The sequence below is a fragment of the Acanthochromis polyacanthus genome, chromosome 12 (assembly GCF_021347895.1).
Source record: "Acanthochromis polyacanthus isolate Apoly-LR-REF ecotype Palm Island chromosome 12, KAUST_Apoly_ChrSc, whole genome shotgun sequence".
In the NCBI taxonomy this organism is placed as follows: Eukaryota; Metazoa; Chordata; class Actinopteri; family Pomacentridae; genus Acanthochromis; species Acanthochromis polyacanthus.
This window is the reverse complement of record NC_067124.1, coordinates 38,726,214-38,743,219: the sequence shown is the minus strand read 5'-3', so window position 1 is coordinate 38,743,219 and position 17,006 is coordinate 38,726,214. Positions and strand designations below refer to the sequence as shown.

General features: G+C 48.6%; 2 protein-coding genes across 2 annotated transcripts in view; one reads left to right on the top strand and one right to left on the bottom strand.

Annotated features, from left to right (window-relative positions):
• The window catches only part of atn1 (atrophin 1), a 13,649-nt gene extending 1,775 nt beyond the window's left edge, over positions 1–11,874 (top strand). The window contains 14 exon segments of the mRNA XM_051957068.1: positions 499–598; positions 2,227–2,328; positions 2,866–2,985; positions 3,066–4,082; positions 4,084–4,867; positions 4,870–5,488; positions 6,262–6,478; positions 6,574–6,850; positions 6,853–7,758; positions 7,761–7,819; positions 7,927–8,176; positions 9,277–9,444; positions 9,546–9,726; positions 11,287–11,874. Of these exon segments, the coding sequence (XP_051813028.1) occupies positions 572–598; positions 2,227–2,328; positions 2,866–2,985; positions 3,066–4,082; positions 4,084–4,867; positions 4,870–5,488; positions 6,262–6,478; positions 6,574–6,850; positions 6,853–7,758; positions 7,761–7,819; positions 7,927–8,176; positions 9,277–9,444; positions 9,546–9,726; positions 11,287–11,320 (4,761 nt within the window). The 5' untranslated portion in view covers positions 499–571 and the 3' untranslated portion in view covers positions 11,321–11,874.
• Positions 11,875–14,966: 3,092 nt separating this feature from the next.
• On the bottom strand, positions 14,967–16,147 carry LOC110966232 (zinc finger and SCAN domain-containing protein 2-like). The gene is made up of 2 exons (XM_022215528.2): positions 15,880–16,147; positions 14,967–15,795 (listed from the first exon to the last, which is right to left on the bottom strand). Exons 1-2 carry the CDS (start codon positions 16,043–16,045, stop codon positions 15,188–15,190), a joined length of 774 nt encoding a protein of 257 aa, XP_022071220.1. The 5' UTR covers positions 16,046–16,147; the 3' UTR covers positions 14,967–15,187.
• Positions 16,148–17,006: the final 859 nt, after the last annotated feature.

The following is a 17,006-nucleotide window of genomic DNA, read 5'->3' as shown; positions in this document are numbered from 1 at the left end:
CAACACAATAATTGTTAAATAAATGAAGTTTTGCTTTACTTTAGCTGCATTGGTTTGAATTATACATCCTGTATTTTTTGCAGATATTTATTCTACTAGTACAGCTGGTGATCAGTTGATTGAGACACTGACAGACTAGTTTATAATTAAGCTAGCTAACCGTTGCTGTTTCTGCAGCTCACGAGTTAAACGTGTGTGACTGAGCTGCATTATTATTTATTCATCATTTTGGGACACTGGACTTTAGCAAACACTGATGGACATTTTTCAGTGTTTTGGACCAAACAGCTGTTGATGGATCTGGAGTAGGTGATGGTCGGTTCTGGTGTTGGTCACTGAGGTGGAAACGGGCTGAGAGGAGACGGCTGATGTCAGTGATGCATGCTGGGAATTTAAATACTGTGAGTTTGCAGTTGTAAACGGGCATGTTTTTGTCACAGACTGCAGACGGAAGATGACGGTGATTCTCCGCAGACTGACTCCTGTTTCTTCTTGCAGGTTTTGAACAGCTGGAACCAGTTCAGTCCTGCGATGGCTTCAGCTGTAAAATGGACGATTTAAAGCAGAAACAATGAAAACAAGGACACACAAAGAATCGGTGCGTCTGCTCTGGGACACGACTAATTCCTCAGTCTTAGTTCAACATCTGATTTCAGTTTAGCCTCGATGGAAAAGATTCAACCTTTACAATGTTTTTATGCTGATCCTCCCTGAACTACCCTGTTACCCCTCTGTTGTTACCCATTTGTTGTTGTTGCCCTTCTATTGTTGCTCTACTGTTGTTGCCCTCACTATCATTGCCTTCCTCCTGTTGTTGCCCTTCTCATATCGTTGCCCTACTGTTGTTGCTCTCCTATTGCTGTCCTCCTGGTGTTACGATACTGTTGTTGCCCTACTGTTGTTCCCCTCTTGCTATTGTTGCCCTCCTTTTGCCCTTCTCCCATTGCTGGCTTCTTGTTGTTGCCCTCCTGTTATTGTTGCCCTCACTATGTTGCTCTCCCATTGTTGCCCTCTTGTTGTTGCACTATTGTTGTTGCTCTCATGTTGTTGTCCTCCTGATATTGCCCTCCTCTTGTTGCCCTCCTGTTGCCCTCCTGTTGTTGCCCTTCTGTTGTTGCCGTCCTGTTGTTGCCCCCCTGTTGTTGCCCTCCTGATGTTGCCCCCCTGTTGTTGCCCCCCTGTTGTTGCCCTCCTGATGTTGCCCTCCTGTTGTTGCCCTCCTGATGTTGCCCTCCTGTTGTTGCCGTCCTGTTGTTGCCCTCCTATTGTTGCCCTCCTGATGTTGCCCTCCTGTTGTTGCCCTCCTGATGTTGCCCTCCTCTTGTTGCCCTCCTGTTGTTGCCCTCCTCTTGTTGCCCTCCTGTTGTTGCCCTCCTCTTGTTGCCCTCCTGTTGCCCTCCTGATGTTGCCCTCCTGTTGTTGCCCTCCTGTTGTTGCCCTCCTGATGTTGCCCTCCTCTTGTTGCCCTCCTGATGTTGCCCTCCTGTTGTTGCCCTCCTCTTGTTGCCCTCCTGTTGTTGCCCTCCTGTCGTTGCCCTCCTCTTGTTGCCCTCCTGTTGCCCTCCTGTTGTTGCCCTTCTGTTGTTGCCCTTCTGTTGTTGCCGTCCTATTGTTGCCGTCCTATTGTTGCCCTGTTATTGCCCTCCTGTCGTTGCCCTCCTCTTGTTGCCCTCCTGTTGCCCTCCTGTTGCCCTCCTGTTGTTGCCCTTCTGTTGTTGCCCCCCTGTTGTTGCCGTCCTATTGTTGCCCTGTTATTGCCCTCCTGTTATTGCCCTCCTCTTGTTGCCCTCTTGTTGTTGACCTACTGTTGTTGCCCTCCTCTTGTTGCCCTCCTATTGTTGCCCTCCTGTTGTTGCCCTCCTGTTGTTGCCCTTCTGTTGTTGCCCCCCTGTTGTTGCCGTCCTATTGTTGCCCTGTTATTGCCCTCCTGTTATTGCCCTCCTCTTGTTGCCCTCCTGTTGTTGACCTACTGTTGTTGCCCTCCTATTGTTGCCCTCCTATTGTTGCCCTCCTGTTGTTGCCCTCTTGTTGTTGCCCTCTTGTTGTTGCCCTCCTCTTATTGCCCTCCTCTTGTTGGCCTCCTGTTGTTGCCCTCTTATTGTGGCCCCGTCTTGAACTGAAGAACTTCCTGTTGGTTTTCATGAGTGTGAGTGTGTCTTTGTGTGTATCTTGTGTACTAACCTGCTATGTTGCAATGCTGCCTCCTCCCTGCATGCATTGCTGCAGATGCCCATGCGCAGTGGGCGCCGGCGGGGGGCAAGTGAGGAGCGACGGGGCAGGAGACCACACAGCAGCCCGACGCGACCCGAACGCAACGACAGGCAGACGGTCAGAGTGTGTTTGAATAAAATTAATGTATGTGTGCGTGTGTGTGTGTTTGAATATAATTAGTGTCTGTGTGTGTTTGAATACAGTTCGTGTGTGCGTGCATGCGTGCGTGTGTTTGAACACAGTTTGTGTGCATGTATGTGCCTGTATGCGTGTTTGAATACAGTTCGTGTGTATAAGTGTGTGTGTGTTCATTTACATGTGTGTGTGTGTTTGAATACAGTTAGTGTGTAACTGTGTGTGTGTTTGAATACAGTTTGTATGTGTGCGTGCTTGTGTGTGTTTGAATACAGATAGTGTGTGTGTTTGACTACAGTTAGTGTGTGTGTGGTGTATGAGTCATCAGGATGACAGACTCTCACAGCGTCACAACAGTTCGATTGTGTTTTACACCTTCAAATCTTTGATGTTTCATGTTTGACATTGATGTTGTGCATGCGTGCGTGTGTGTGTGTGTGTGTTTGTTCTAAAAACAGACTCGGATCTTTTAGGGATTCAAAGCATCGCAGCAGAATTAAAAGTCTTGTGTTGTTTTAGCAGAGAGGCGCTGCTGAGGATTTGGCTGCGAGTCGCTTCAGCCGCAGATCCCAGGGCCATGATTCGTCGGAGAGTGAAGGGGAGGAGCTGGTGTCTCCACCGAAGAGGCAGAAAGTTCAGGTTTGTTTCTCATCTGATTAAATCCCCTAATTTGGTTCGGCTGCTGGGATTCGGATTCTGATTTTTTTCTCTTTCGGCAGGATTCGGCCTCGACTCCGAACCCTCCGACCTCAACTCACTCCACCGACAGCTCGGCTCCCTCCACAGTCCCGCCTCCAACCTCTGCCGCCAGCCAATCCCGCGAGAGCGACAACGAGGACGGCCAATCGCAGGGCAGCAGGAGTTCAGTGGTGGGCAGCCTGGCCAATAGCAGCAGCAGTCTGAGCAGCGGGCGGGACATCGACCAGGACAACCGGTCGTCCTCCCCCAGCCTGTCGGCCTCCCCACTGGGCAGCCTGGACTCTGACTCGGACGGACCCGACTCACCCAAGCAGGGGGACAAAGGAAAGGAGGGGAAGGTGTCGGGGGAGGACAGGAGGCGAGGGGAGGAGTCCTGTGGAGACGAAAAGAGAGACGTGGACGCCCGATTGGAGGACTGTCCGACACTGAAGCCCCCCTCCACCCCTTGTTCCACTCCCTCCACCGACAGGAAGTCCTTCTTCTCCCTCGACTCCAAGCTCATGTGTAAAGTCGAGTACGGTGGCAGCGAAGCAGCGCTCGCCAGCAGCAGGATGACCTCCAAAGCTAGCACTCAGTGCGTTACCAAGACAACCATCTCCGGGGCTGATTTCTCCCACAATAGCCCCAACCTGCCCCACCCACTGCCCCCACCGCTGCCCCCTCCACCGGCCCTGAAGCCCCTGGAGTTCGGGCAGGTGGAGGTGAAGGTGGAGCGGGACAAACCAGACAAACCAGATAAACTGCTGGACAAGGCGCAGTCCGCCCCCCCCTCACTACTGCCCCAGACCCCCCCTCAGCCCTCCGCCCACCACTACAGCACCCCCAGCTGGCAGGGCGGCACGGCACCTGGTTGCCAGGGGAGCTGGGGCTATTCCCGTTACCCCGGCAACCACCACCCACCACAGCCCCCAGTGCAACAGCAGCAGCTGCCCTCCGTCTACAACCCCCCCTCCGCTCGTCATTCTGCCTCCCAGCCCTCTTACCTCCCCCACCCTCACCCCCACCCCCACAGGGAGTACCTGCCCAGGTACGCTGGAGGGGGGCGGACAGAGAGAGAGGGGGGCAGGAGAGAGGGAGCGGGGAGTGAGGGGGGAGTGCGGGGGGAGGGAGTTCTCAGCTCCTATTGGTAGTGGCGGGGGCAGCAGTGGCTGTGGAGGGGGCAGGGAGTTCGGGGCGGTGGGTTCTGGTCCGGGGGGGCGGGACTTCAGTTTCAATCTGCCCAATCAGAACCAGAACAGAGACTTTGGCGCAGCTGGAGGGGGGCACCCCAAAGATGGAGGACGGTGGGGGGACCTGGGGGCGGCGAGCAGGGAGGGGAGCAGTAACCCCCCCACCAGTACCACCCTACCCCAGGGGAACCCCCCCAGCTCCACCAGCCTCCCTGTAACCCCCCACCTGAACCGGGACCCCCCAGCTTCACCCCAGAACAACCCCACCCACCCAACCCTGCCCCCACACCCCCACACTCCAAACTCCTCGAACCGGGACTTCCCCCCCACCATGGAGCAAACCCCCCCCACCGGACCAGACCACTTCCACAGAGAGTACCCCTCTGCCCCTGCCGTACCGCCTTCCTCCACTGGCACCAATCGGGAGTACCTGAGCTCACCAGGAGGGGCGCCAAACCTGGGCCGGGAGTACTCTGGGCCGGGTGGGGCACAGCACCCTCACCCGCCTCACCCCCACTACCAGCCCAGAGACAGAGAGCGGGACCCGAACCTGCGGGAGGCGCCGATGTACCAGAACCGGGGGGGTCCAACTCAACCTCCCACTCTTTCCCCCCCATCCTCCTCCAGCCATCATGGACATGGCGCTCCCTACCCCCACCTCCACCTCAATCCTCCCACACCCAGCCCCCTTCCTCAGGTGTGGCTCCCAACGTACGCCCTGCCCACTACCAGTCCTCCGCCCAGACCCCACCTACCCCACTGTCTCCGCTACCGAGCCCATCCACCAATCAGATGGGGGCCTTCTCCTCGTTCCCTCCTGGCTCCTCCTCGTCAGCGCCCCCCCTCTCTGCTTCAGGTGTGTCCTCCAGCTGCTCACCTGGATGTCGGCCGTCTTCTTTCCACGGCACATTAAACAGCCACGCCCCCTTCAGCGGGACATACCACACTAACGGGGGCGGTGGGGGGAATATGGCCAACAGCAGCAACAGTAGCACAGCCAACAGCAGCAACCCGCAGTCTCTATCGCCTCAGAGCGCCGTGAAGGCCCCACCCCCACTTAGTAACGCCAACAGTGGCATCCCGACGCCAACCACCGGATCTGCGCTACCCACCGGAGACGGACACTCAGATTCAGGCCCACCCCCAACTCCTGTCATCAAGGAAGAACCAATGGAAGAAAGGGATGAAAACGAGAGCCCGCCACCGGTGCTGAGAAGCCCATCTCCTGAGCCAAAACCTGTGGACATTCCCATCCACGCCAGCCAATCAGCACGGTAGCGTCACAGTTACATCACTTCCTGATTTAACGTTAGAGTTTCAACTGCCGAAAATCGAGGTGATGTTTACAGGATCAGCTCTCTAATTGGTTCTTTTAGTCTTTCTGTTTCCATGGGACCAAAAGAAATCAGTTCTGTGTTGGAAACAAATTTCAATAATGTACACAGAGACGCCTCTACTCTCCATCACAGAAGAAGAGAAGATCATCAATATCAGAAAACGTGTTGAAGATCAGCTGTAGTATCTGGTTGTTCCACCAGATGGAGCTTCTTACTATTTAATACTCTAGAGACCAGAGGTGTCACCCAGACTACAGGCAGTTCATGTTGGCAAGCAGAGAACATTGTGGGAGTTTAGTGAGCAATGGGCACCATGACAAAGACTTCTGTGGGAGTTAATGTGTACCTCTCAGCACTCTCATATTGTTAATGGGTTCGAGTTGCTACAAAAGTGATAGTTTGTCTGTAACATGTGACACATGACGCGAGATAAGCCTTTGTCACATGACTGCTGCATAAGCAGCTACAACAGGACATGAAACTCTGTCAGCTGAGTTGATTGCATGTTCTCAATTAATTAACTATTAGTCGAAAAGGACCCAAACTATTGGTTGGACAGTTGACCGAAATTTGCATTTGTATCTGTAACTGATGTTGTGTTTGTTTTTTGTAACCGGATCTTCTTTTCCAGGCACATGTGCAGTAGTTGTAGTTGTTCCGATGAAGATTCCCCTGATGGTTCTAATAAATGATATGCCGCTTGTTTCCAGGTTCCACAGGGTTCTGGACCGTGGCAGTGGGAACTCATGCGCCCGCAGCGACGTCCTTTTCGTTCCGCTGGACGGATCCAAACTGTGGAAGAAGAGGAACGAGATGATTGAACGAGCTCGCAGGGAGGTGGAGCAGCGAGCTCGCGACCTGAGGGAGAAAGAGCGGGAACGAGAGAGGGAACGCGAGCGTGAGCGCGAGCTCGACCGACACCTGCAGGTGAGATGCTCAGGTGTGGTCAGGTCACGATCAATGAATTTGATATAATTACTGATTGTTGACTTCTCTGATTCTCTCCTCATCTTCCTCTGCAGCAGCAGAAGGATGTCAGTGCTGCTGGCGGCCCTCGCCAGGCCTCCTCGCTCTTCTTTCCCTCCTCGTCCTCCATCATCCTCGACCCTTCATCATCTTCCTCTTCCTCGGCCAACCCCATCTCCCACCCGCCTCCTCACCCCCAGCACCATCCCTCACACCCGCACGCTCACCTGCCTCCAACACACCATCTCCACCCCTCGCTGTCCCACACCATCCCCCACTCCCTGCTGCTGCCATCCATGGGCGGAGCTTCAGCCGTGGTTGGTGGCCCTCAGGGGCCCTGGGGATTGGTTTAGGAGGTCCATATTTGGGCCCTGACACTCCAGCACTGAGGACTCTAAGTGAATACGCACGCCCCCACGCCATGTCTCCGCTGGGGGCAGCGAGTCGAGCCCAGGCGCACCATCCCCAGGTGCACCACGGACATCCCCATGTTCACCCATCCTTCTTCCTGCCTCAGTTCCAGAACCACGCTCTGGCACACCCCCATCACCTGCCCACTGATGCAGCCACGGCAGCAGCCATCCTTGGCTTCCTGTACGGCGGCAGCCTGGAGGGGGGTCCAGGTATGGGAGGTCCCCCCGGTGTGGCAGGGGGACCGATGCCTGGGGCCATTGGGGCAGCAGGGTTGGGAGGAGTAGGCTTCCCTCATGCGGTGGCGGCGCATCGAGACCGGATAAAGCCAGGCTTTGAGTTTAAGAGCGATGAGCGTGTTTACCCGCCCGGGTCGATTCCGGACCCGGCAGCGCTCGCCCTCGCTCATTCGCACTCGCACGCCCATGCCCATGCTCATGCCAACGCTCACGCACATGCTCACTCCCTGCTCCTGGGAGGTGGAGCCGCAGGAGCCAATGAGGTGTCATTGTACGGCACTCCTCCTCCCCCAGCTCCACCTGGACCCCCACACCTTCAGAACCCTACACTCGGCCCAGTGACCCGTCCTCCCAACCCTCCTGCCCCCCAGTCCCTGTCCAATCTGCCCCCTTCCTCTCTCCTGCCTCCCTCTCTCCCCTCTCACCCTTCTTCTGCCCCTCCACCCGCCCCCCCTGCCCCAGTGGTCTCCACAGCTCCACCCTCAGCCCCTCCCCAACTGGTGCCACCCACCTCCAGCAGCACCTCCCTCCATCACCCCGTCCCCCATTCTTCTTTTCCCACCTCCCTGTCCTCCCACCTGCCCCCACCTCCACTCCAGCCGCCCCACCTGAGAACTACCCCACCCCCACTCGTTCCCCGCCTCCTATGAGCGTGAGCGGAGTGGTGACCGGGACCGGGAACGGGAACGGGACCGGGATAGAGACCGAGAGCGGGAACGGGAACGGGACCGAGAGCGGGAGCGTGATAGAGACCGAGAGCGGGAACGGGACAGAGACCGGGATAGGGACCGGGATCGAGACCGGGCAGCACTGCCTCCATTCACAGAGCGAGAAAGAGAACGAGAGCGAGAACGAGAGCGAGGAGGCAGCGGGGCAGGAGGGGGCAGTGGAGGCGGGACAGGAGGGGCAGGAGAGAACCTGGGCCGACTCCAGATGTTGAACGTGACGCCGCATCACCACCAGCACTCACACATCCACTCACATCTGCACCTGCACCAGCAAGACACAGGTACCCACTGCTACTAACACTCCTGCCTCTACCTGCAGTCGCACACAGTTTAATGTGGATTTAACCTAGTTTAAGTTCTGACCGGGTCACTGAAGACCCGAAGGAAAAGGCTGATCGGTTCCATGATTTCATCTTCTCACAGTTAAATGATCAACTGTGATGTTGATGTTTTAAAGCTCTGCTCATAGAAAACAGTTCAGGTAGAGAAAATCACCTGGTTTCAGGTAAATGTGACATCAGAACTCATTATTTGACTCTTTTCAAACTAATGTTTGGTGTCTGAGGAGCTGCTGCAGTAACTGATGGATTGAGGCGTTTAGGGAACATCTGGAAACTGTACTGTTTATTGATGACTGTGAAGTGTTTAGGGAAAATCTTGAAACTGCATCATTTACTGAATACTGTGAGGCGTTTAGGGAACATCTGGAAACTGCAGCATTTACTGAATACTGTGAGGCGTTTAGGGAACATCTGAAAATTGCTGTATCTACTGATCTACTTTAGCTTCATTCCATCTTAGATCATCAAATTCATTTTTTTAAAAGTATATCTTAGCTCACCAATAATCAGACATTATTGATCTACTGTCCAATACTCCAGATTCTGAATCAGTGACCTGATGACAATAATAACAGTTTCATTTTTTATCTTTAATAGTTTCGCAGATACTGTTGTTCAAACAGATTTAGTTTGAGAAAAAAACTTGCTGAAAGTGGGTCGATGGGCTCCTCCTCTACCTCCTCCTCTTCCCTCCTCTTCCTCCCCCTTCTCTACCTCCCCTTCTCCCATCCTCTCTCCTCCTTCTCCTCTCCCTTCCCATCCTCCTCCTCCTCTCCTCCTCCTCTACCCTGTCCTCCTCTTCCTTCTCTACCTCCTCCTCCGACTCTCACTTTTTAAAATGACTACAAAGTATTTTCAATTTAAATCTAAAACTTCAGGTCCCATTTTGAATATCCAGAGTTTCAGTGACGGTGGATCAGATGATCTGAGATGGAATAACTTCCTCCTTCACTGAATTGAACTCCAGACTGTGTTTCACTCTGCAGACTTTGACTCTTATTAAATATCTCTGTATTTCCTATTACATCACTGGCATCCAGCGGCGGGCGGGGTTCACCCCCTGATGGACCCGTTGGCGTCGGGGTCTCCTTTGGCTCGCCTCCCCTACCCCGGGGCCACGCTCGCCACCCCCATCCTGGCTCACCCCCTCACTGACAGCGAGGTGCTCCGCCAGCAGCTGTTCGGTGAGGAGAAGGCTCCTCGTCCATGTACTACACACTTTTCTTCTCTCACACTGTGGCTCTCTGTTTTTTTTGCGGTGTGACGGAGGTGACTGACGCTGCTCCTCCTCCTCCTCCTCCTCCTCCAGGTGCTCCGTTCCGTGACCTGCCCCAGACGTCCTCCCTCAGCGGGCCCATGTCAGCCGCCCACCAGCTGCAGGCCATGCAGCAGGCCCAGAGCGCCGAGCTGCAGATCCAGAGACTGGCCCTGGAACAGCAGTGGATCCACCACCACCACCACCACTCCCTCACCCAGGACGAGTACTACAGGTAGCCGCCGATCAGATGGCCGTTATTGATCCTCGTATTGATCGGTTTCTTTTGAAGTGCGATCAGTCGTCTGTTTGACCTCCTGCCTGAACAGCAGCACAAAGTTCAGAATGAATCCAAAGATTAAAAGGGTCATTTCAGAACTGGAGGACATTTGGGATTCAAAATTTTTAAAGATAAGCCTCCTCTTTACAGTTTTCTGCTCCATATTGATCATTAATATGTAATAAACTATCAAAGGCTTGATTGGTTCAGCTTACACGTCAATGGTAGCATTTTTATTCCATGTTTCTGTGTTGTTGCTAACCCTACTCTAATCCATGCTAATGTGATCTTTTTCTCAGCAGTAGAAGCTAGATATTTAGCTAGCTGTTACTGCTGACCAAGAGGACAAACTGACTGATGGAAAACAGGAAAAAGAATGAGTCTGATCCTGATAATATGAGGTAGAGGGAGACATTTAATCAAGAGGAAAATGGGATGAAAATCAGAAAAATAGAAGAGAGGACATAGCTTTGCTCTACACATTCTTTAGGACAACTGTTTGATGTTTTTGACATCAAGAAAAAGACAGAAAATGAGAAAACAAGACATAAAACTACAAAAAATGAGACACAAAATGAGAAAAATGACACAAAATGAGAAAAAGAGACACGACAAAACAAGACACAAAATAAGAAAAACAAGAACCAAAACGACAAAAATGAGACACAAAACAACAAAAACGTCGGTCGTCACACACATTCCATGAATAATACTTTAAATTATGTTGATTAAAATTTTTTTTCCACAATTACAAGAGACATCAGTGGAAAAAAATAAATCCGAAAAAGGAGATTTAAATTTAATTTTAACTGTTTTATTGGAGATTCAGTTTGGTCATCAGAGGGGTGGGACAAGAGAAAAATGTTATTTTAGGGGGAACTCCAGACTTATTTGGTATTTTAAAAATATTTTCAAACATGCTTTTCTCCAATTTGTATTTAGATTTGGTCTCAGGACAAGAACATTTACACAACAACTGCATGTTTTAGCATTTTGTACATGGATTATTTGAAATCTGATGGGTGTGAAATGTCCTCCAGTTCTGGGATGAGAATGACCCTTAAACTGTGTCAGTAAACACTGGCTGCTGCAGGTTGAATATTCTTCATCGTTACGTTAAGGCAGATAAAAAGTACAGAATGGCGTGAATGAAGCTGTGTAGCACCAGAAATCTACGTGTTCCTACGTTCTGTCGTGCCTTCGAACGTCTCACTGATGTTATTTTAGTAGATGAAGCTCTAGTCACGGTGTCGCTTCAGGCTTTGAAGTTTGTTCTGAGCGTGAAAGTGAATCAAAGCTGAGATTCTGTCCAGACTTCAGGTTTGTTCTTTAGCTTCTCCTGAACAAGGTTCTACTTCTGAACAGTTCTACAGCTGCTGGATCTGCTGCCTTTATTCTGATTTAAACAAGAGAACATTAGTATCAGGAGGTCAGAGGACGAACCGAAGCTGCTTCCTTCCAATAAACACAACATGAATGTAATAACCGTGTTCTTAACATCTGCTTTGGTTCCAGTCACCTGAAGAAGGAGAGCGATAAAACCCTGTGAGGGGGCAGAACCAGGAGGTCAACACAGAAAACTAAAGCACTGAAACTACGAAGAACAAAGACTCAGACTGACGCTGACGATGAGGAATTCGTGGAACAGCGGATCTGAAGGATCGGCAGCCGGAGGAGGCGACGAGCTGCAGTTTTGTATCGTGTACAGTACCTTAGATTTGAAGTACGGTCTGTGTAAAATACTTGAAGGAATGTGTACATGAGTCTTTTCTGTCATTGCATGTAGCTCTAGATGCTTCTTCTGAACTGGTGGAACTTTGGTTCTCTTTTTAGTACCGAGCCCTCCTTTGTACTGAGGGTTCTATATGCATGAGACCAGCAGTTAGTGTTCTGTTCTGTTTCCAATCAATAGTATTGTTCTTCTGATTAATGTCGTCTGTTTGTTGATAATGATATAATTATATATACAGCACATATTATTTGTATTATTTTTTTACATTTTCATGGTATGGCAGTCGGTTTTTATTTTTGATTTGACTTGTGAAACAAGATGCAAACGAAGGTGAAAAAATCTGGAAATAAATTATAATCTTTCTTTTGCTACTCTGTCGGTGTTTCCTGCTCAAATACATTCGGACTTTGTTTTCTACCAGATTTATTCCAGTTTTAATCCAATTTTATTCTAGTTTTACACCAATTTTTTTTCCCAGTTTTACACCAGTTTTATTACCAGTTCAATTCTGTTTTTTTTAAATCAGTTTTAACACTTTTGCACCAGTTTTACACCAGTTGTATTCCAGTTTTACATTTTTATTCTAGGTTTTTTTATTTACCAGTTTTAACCCACTTTTAGTTTTTTTCCAGTCTCCAGTTTTACACCAGTTTTACTCCCATTTTCTTCCATTTCTTTAAACCAGTTTGTTACATTTTTTAACCCTCCATCCTCTATACACCGCTTTATCCTCATTAGGGTCATGGGGGGTGCTGGAGTCTATCTCAGCTGACTCGGGCGAAGGCAGGGGACACCCTGGACAGGTCACCAGTCTGTCACAGGGCTACATATACAGACGAACAATCACACTCACATTCACACCTACGGACAATTTAGAGTAACCAATTAACCTCAGCATGTTTTTGGACTGTGGGAGGAAGCCGGAGTACCCGGAGAAAACCCACACATGCACAGGGAGAACATGCAAACTCCATGCAGAAAGATCCCAGGCCCACACATTTTTTAACCATTTTTCCTATTTTTAAATAGTTTTTATTCCAATTTTTGATCATTTTTTGACTAGTTGTAACCCACTTTTGCACCATTTTTATTCCAGCTTCATTCCAATTTTACAACAGTTTTATTCCCTTTCTTTAAAAAAAAATTAACCCAGTTTTTTTTAACAGTTTTATTCCAATTTCATTCCAGTTTTTTATTTTATTTTTCCAGTCTATTCCAACTTTCTACTATTTCCCCCCATTTTTTTTACCATTTTAGCCCAGTTTTTCACCAGTTTTATTCCAATTTTATTCCAGTTTTCTACCAATTTTATTCCAGTTTTACACCAGTTTTATTACATTTTTAACAGTGTTGCTTGTTTTGTTTTTACCAGTTTTAATCCATTTTTACACCAATTATATTCCAGTTTTATTCCAGTTATACACTAGATTTACCCTCCTCCAACCATCCTCTCCTCTCTACCTCTTCCTTCGAGAAGTCCCTCCTCCTCTTCCTCCTCCAGTTATTCCGATTTCCAGTTTTACACCAGTTTTATACCAATATTCTACCAGTTTCATTCCAGTTTCACACTAGTTTTACCTCCTTCTCCTCCTCTACCTCCCCTCCTCCTATCTTCCCCCTCCTCCTCCTCCCCCCTGAGTGAGGCTAATAGGAGACACATGTCGGTGGGGAGTGAGTCCAGTGAGCTGCAGCCGCCCTGCAGAGCCAGAATTCCTCCGACTGAAACCAGAAGAACCAGAGAGGAGGAGCTGAGAGGAGATTTACAGCTGAGGAACTTCCTTCAGAACCTCACGGATCAGAGAACAGAACAGCTGAAGATCCTCATATTTACTGAGTTCAGTCCTCCAACAGAAGCAGAAGCCTGCAGATCACCTGATGCAAAAGAAGGGCCTCATAATGACATTATATATATATATATATATATATATATATATATATAGAGCTGTATCTAGGCTGTGCATCACCAAAGTCACCTTGATTAAGTGTGTCAACATAAAGAACCTTCAGCAGCCTTCAGGCTTCACATCTGGTTTATTCTTAGATCTTCATCGTTCGGTCGAGTTTCCAGGACGATGACGACAGTTTGTCTGATTTTACATCTGCATCAGTTTCTCTTCTCATGTTTGGACCTAAAATAAAGGTTTTTATGTGCAGCTGCTGCTTCCAACTGCTGCAGATGTGAACAGGCTGCTGTAAATAATATGAATTAATGTTATAAATGACAGAAGTACGGAAGTTACCATCTGATGTTTCTGCTCCAACATGTGACTCCAGTTTATGCGGATTAAAGGAACCAAACCACAAATCAACACTCAGTGAATCACAAGGACTTATCAGGAAGAGGAAAAAATAAAAAAAACAACATGCTCCTCTGATTATATGAGCTGAACATTAACTAAATAAGTACTGTACTTCAGTATGACTTCACAATTTAACAGTCAATATTTGTAGGTTATAATAAAAATGGTAAAAATCACAGATGTGGATCAGATTCCTGATGATTTGAGATTTAAAAAGTCTGCAGGTAAAGATCAGATTATTCCCCCTTCACTGGCCCAACATGTGGAGTGAACCATGAGACTGTCAGCGCCACCTGCTGGAGCTTTTCCTCTTTTCTTGCAGCACAAAGCAGAAACCATAAAGCAGAGCAGTTATCAGAATTCAGACTTTATTCAGAGGTCATAAATGCACCATCAATGGTTTACAAAAGGTTCTTACAGTTTGAGATCCAGACACATTGACCAACATAATAAAATAATTATGAATTATTCAAGTTTTGTATCAGTTTTCTACCTGTTTAATTCCAGTTTTATGCAAGATTTATTCAATTTCTTTTACTAGTTTTACATCCATTTATTCCAGTTTTTCTGACAGTTTTAACCCACTTCAACATCAACTTTATTCCAGTTTTATTCCAATTTCTGATCAGTTTTATATCATTTTTAAAATCAGTTACAACCAAGTCCTACATCAGGTTTCCACCAGTTTTATTCCCAGTTTTACATCAGTCTTAACTCCCATTTTACACCAGATTTATTCCAGTTTTACACTAGTTTTAGTCCAGTTTTCGAACCGTTTTATTCCAGTTAAGTTTTCACCCACTTTAACACCAAGTTTATTCCATTTCTACACCATTTTTATTGTACTTTTCTACCAGTTTTATTCAGTTTTACGCTAGTTTTATTCCAGTTTTCTCCCAGTATTACACCAGTTTTTATTCCTGTTTTTTGCCAGATGTACTTTCGTTTTAAACCAGTTTAATTTAAGTTTTCGACTACCAGTTTCATTCCCTTTAAAAAAAAAAGTTTTCTACCGGTTTTATTCCAGTTTTAACTCACTTTAACACCAATTTTATTCCACTTTTATTTCACCAGTTTCAACCCATTTTTACACTAGTTTTGTTAACATAATAGTTTTTTCCTCTTTTCCTGCAGCACAAAGCAGAAACCATGAAGCAGAGCAGTTATCAGAATTCAGACTTTATTCAGAGAAGATAAATTGACCATCACTGGTTTATAAAAGGTTCTTCCAGTTTAAGGTCCAGACACATTAACCAACATAACAAAACAATAACAAAAGACAACAAGAAAAGTTACATTCTGTTCACTCTTGTTGTGTTTCTTTACAGCAGTTTGTCTCTTATTCCTGTTTTTACTTTGTTTCTCCAACACGTGACCTCAGGACTCACTCGTGCACGGCGTCCTTCTTGTGCACGCTCCTCATGTGTCTCCCCAGACTCTCCATCCACTTGAAGGTCTTCCCACAGCAGCTGCAGGCGAAGTGCTTCCCCTCCGTGTGGATGGTCTGGTGTCGGTTCAGGGCGCTGGTGGTGATGAAGCTCTTCCTGCAGATGTCGCACCTGTACGGACGCTCACCTGTGTGAGTCCGGATGTGAGCCGCCAGGTGAGAACAGTTACTGAAGCGTTTCTCGCACACGGAGCAGGTGTAGGCTTTGTCTCTGGACTCGTCCCCGCTGTGGTTCTGCTGGAAGCTCTGGAGGTGCTGGAGGTCCGCGGCCTCCTGCAGGTTCTTCAGGCTGGACCCTGGACACATGAAGCTCTTCATGTCCGAGTCCAGAACCTGGAGCTGCTCGGAGTCCGGGTTCATCCAGAACTCTCTGCTCCTCTGCTGCTCCTTCTTCACCTCGGAGGCCTCCGGAAGCTCCATGCCGCTGTCTCCGTCCTCCTGCCCCTCACAGGGCGCCTCCTCTGGGGCAGCAGCCGGAGCAGGAGGCTGCAGCTGCTGGAGGTCCTGCAGAACCTGGGCTCCGACGCACCGGTCCGGTCCGGGTTCTAAAGCGAACACAACAACAATCAGAACCAGGTTAGTGCATTACAATGGGACTAGATGAAGCAGACGGGGGTCACCGCACCGACCTGCCCGCAGCAGCTGCAGCCTGAGCCGGCCGATCTCCAGCTCCTTGGCCCGGACCAGCTCGTCCCGGTACTCGGCCAGCAGACCCTCCACCGCCGCCAGGATCTCCTCTGCGGCCGCCGTCAGTCTGTCCTGCAGGAACATCTTCAGACTCTCTAGCCGGGACATGGTTCTCTGAAAGCCGCGGTTCTGTTCGATCCAGCACGTCACGCTCCACTTGTAAACACGGACACACGAGACTCAACACGAGGCTCGACCGCCCTCTGCCGGCCCGGAGGAGAGCAAGAAGGGAAGACGGGAAGCAGCGAGGGTCAAAATTACTCATCCCGGACTAAATTCAGATTAAGCGAAGCTTATTTATGGAAAATGATGATCAGGAGCAGAGGAGATGCAATTCTTTAGTAGAATGTATCACACCAGATAAACCGAATTGTGATAATTATTATAAGTAGTAAGTAGTAGTATTATTATTAGTAGAAATATTAGTAGTAGTGGTAGTAATATTATTATTTGTAATAGTAGTATTGGTAGTAGTAGTATTAGCATTAGTAGTAGTGGTAGTAGTAGTAATAGTATTCTAAATGGAGCATTGTGGAGCTGCAGAGAAACTTTGACTTGATGTTAGGAAACCACTTCATGATTTTATTTTTGTTTCAGTGGGAAAGGTCAAGTTATTTTATTTCCTCCCGTGGGAGAAATCTGTACTAAAGAAAGAAATGCAGAAAAACAGCTGACAGGAAAACTGGGGCTCAAATCTGAAGATCTGCTGCTATAACCAGACCAAAGAGGTTTAAATGTAGAATAAGATCCAAAAATGATATTTCTACTCGTATAAGATGTTTTACAGTTAAAGGCAGGTGAGTAAAGCATGTCTGAACAGAAGAAACCTGATGATCACTTCAGAGTAGAAAGAGCTCACAAACCTAAAACACAGAAACTTTCCTGATTATTAACCAGGTTTGAGGACATTTTATTGATTTACTGTCAGAAATCTGAACCAGAAGGAGCTCAGGTCTAAACTGAAACGTGCTGATGTGAGTTTTCAGGTAAATCAGATTGTTTTCAGCTGTGGAAGGTTCACCGCTCAGAATGTGGAGCACACAAAGACGCTCAGACGAGCAAATATTTG

What these genes read in the sequence shown, in the direction of transcription:
- LOC110966232 (XM_022215528.2), bottom strand. Translation starts at nt 16,045, where the DNA reads ATGTCCCGGCTAGAGAGTCTGAAGATGTTCCTGCAGGACAGACTGACG. An exon ending in GCTGCAGCTGCTGCGGGCAG is followed by an intron (nt 15,796 to 15,879) that starts GTCGGTGCGGTG and finishes TGTTCGCTTTAG; the next exon opens with AACCCGGACCGGACCGGTGC.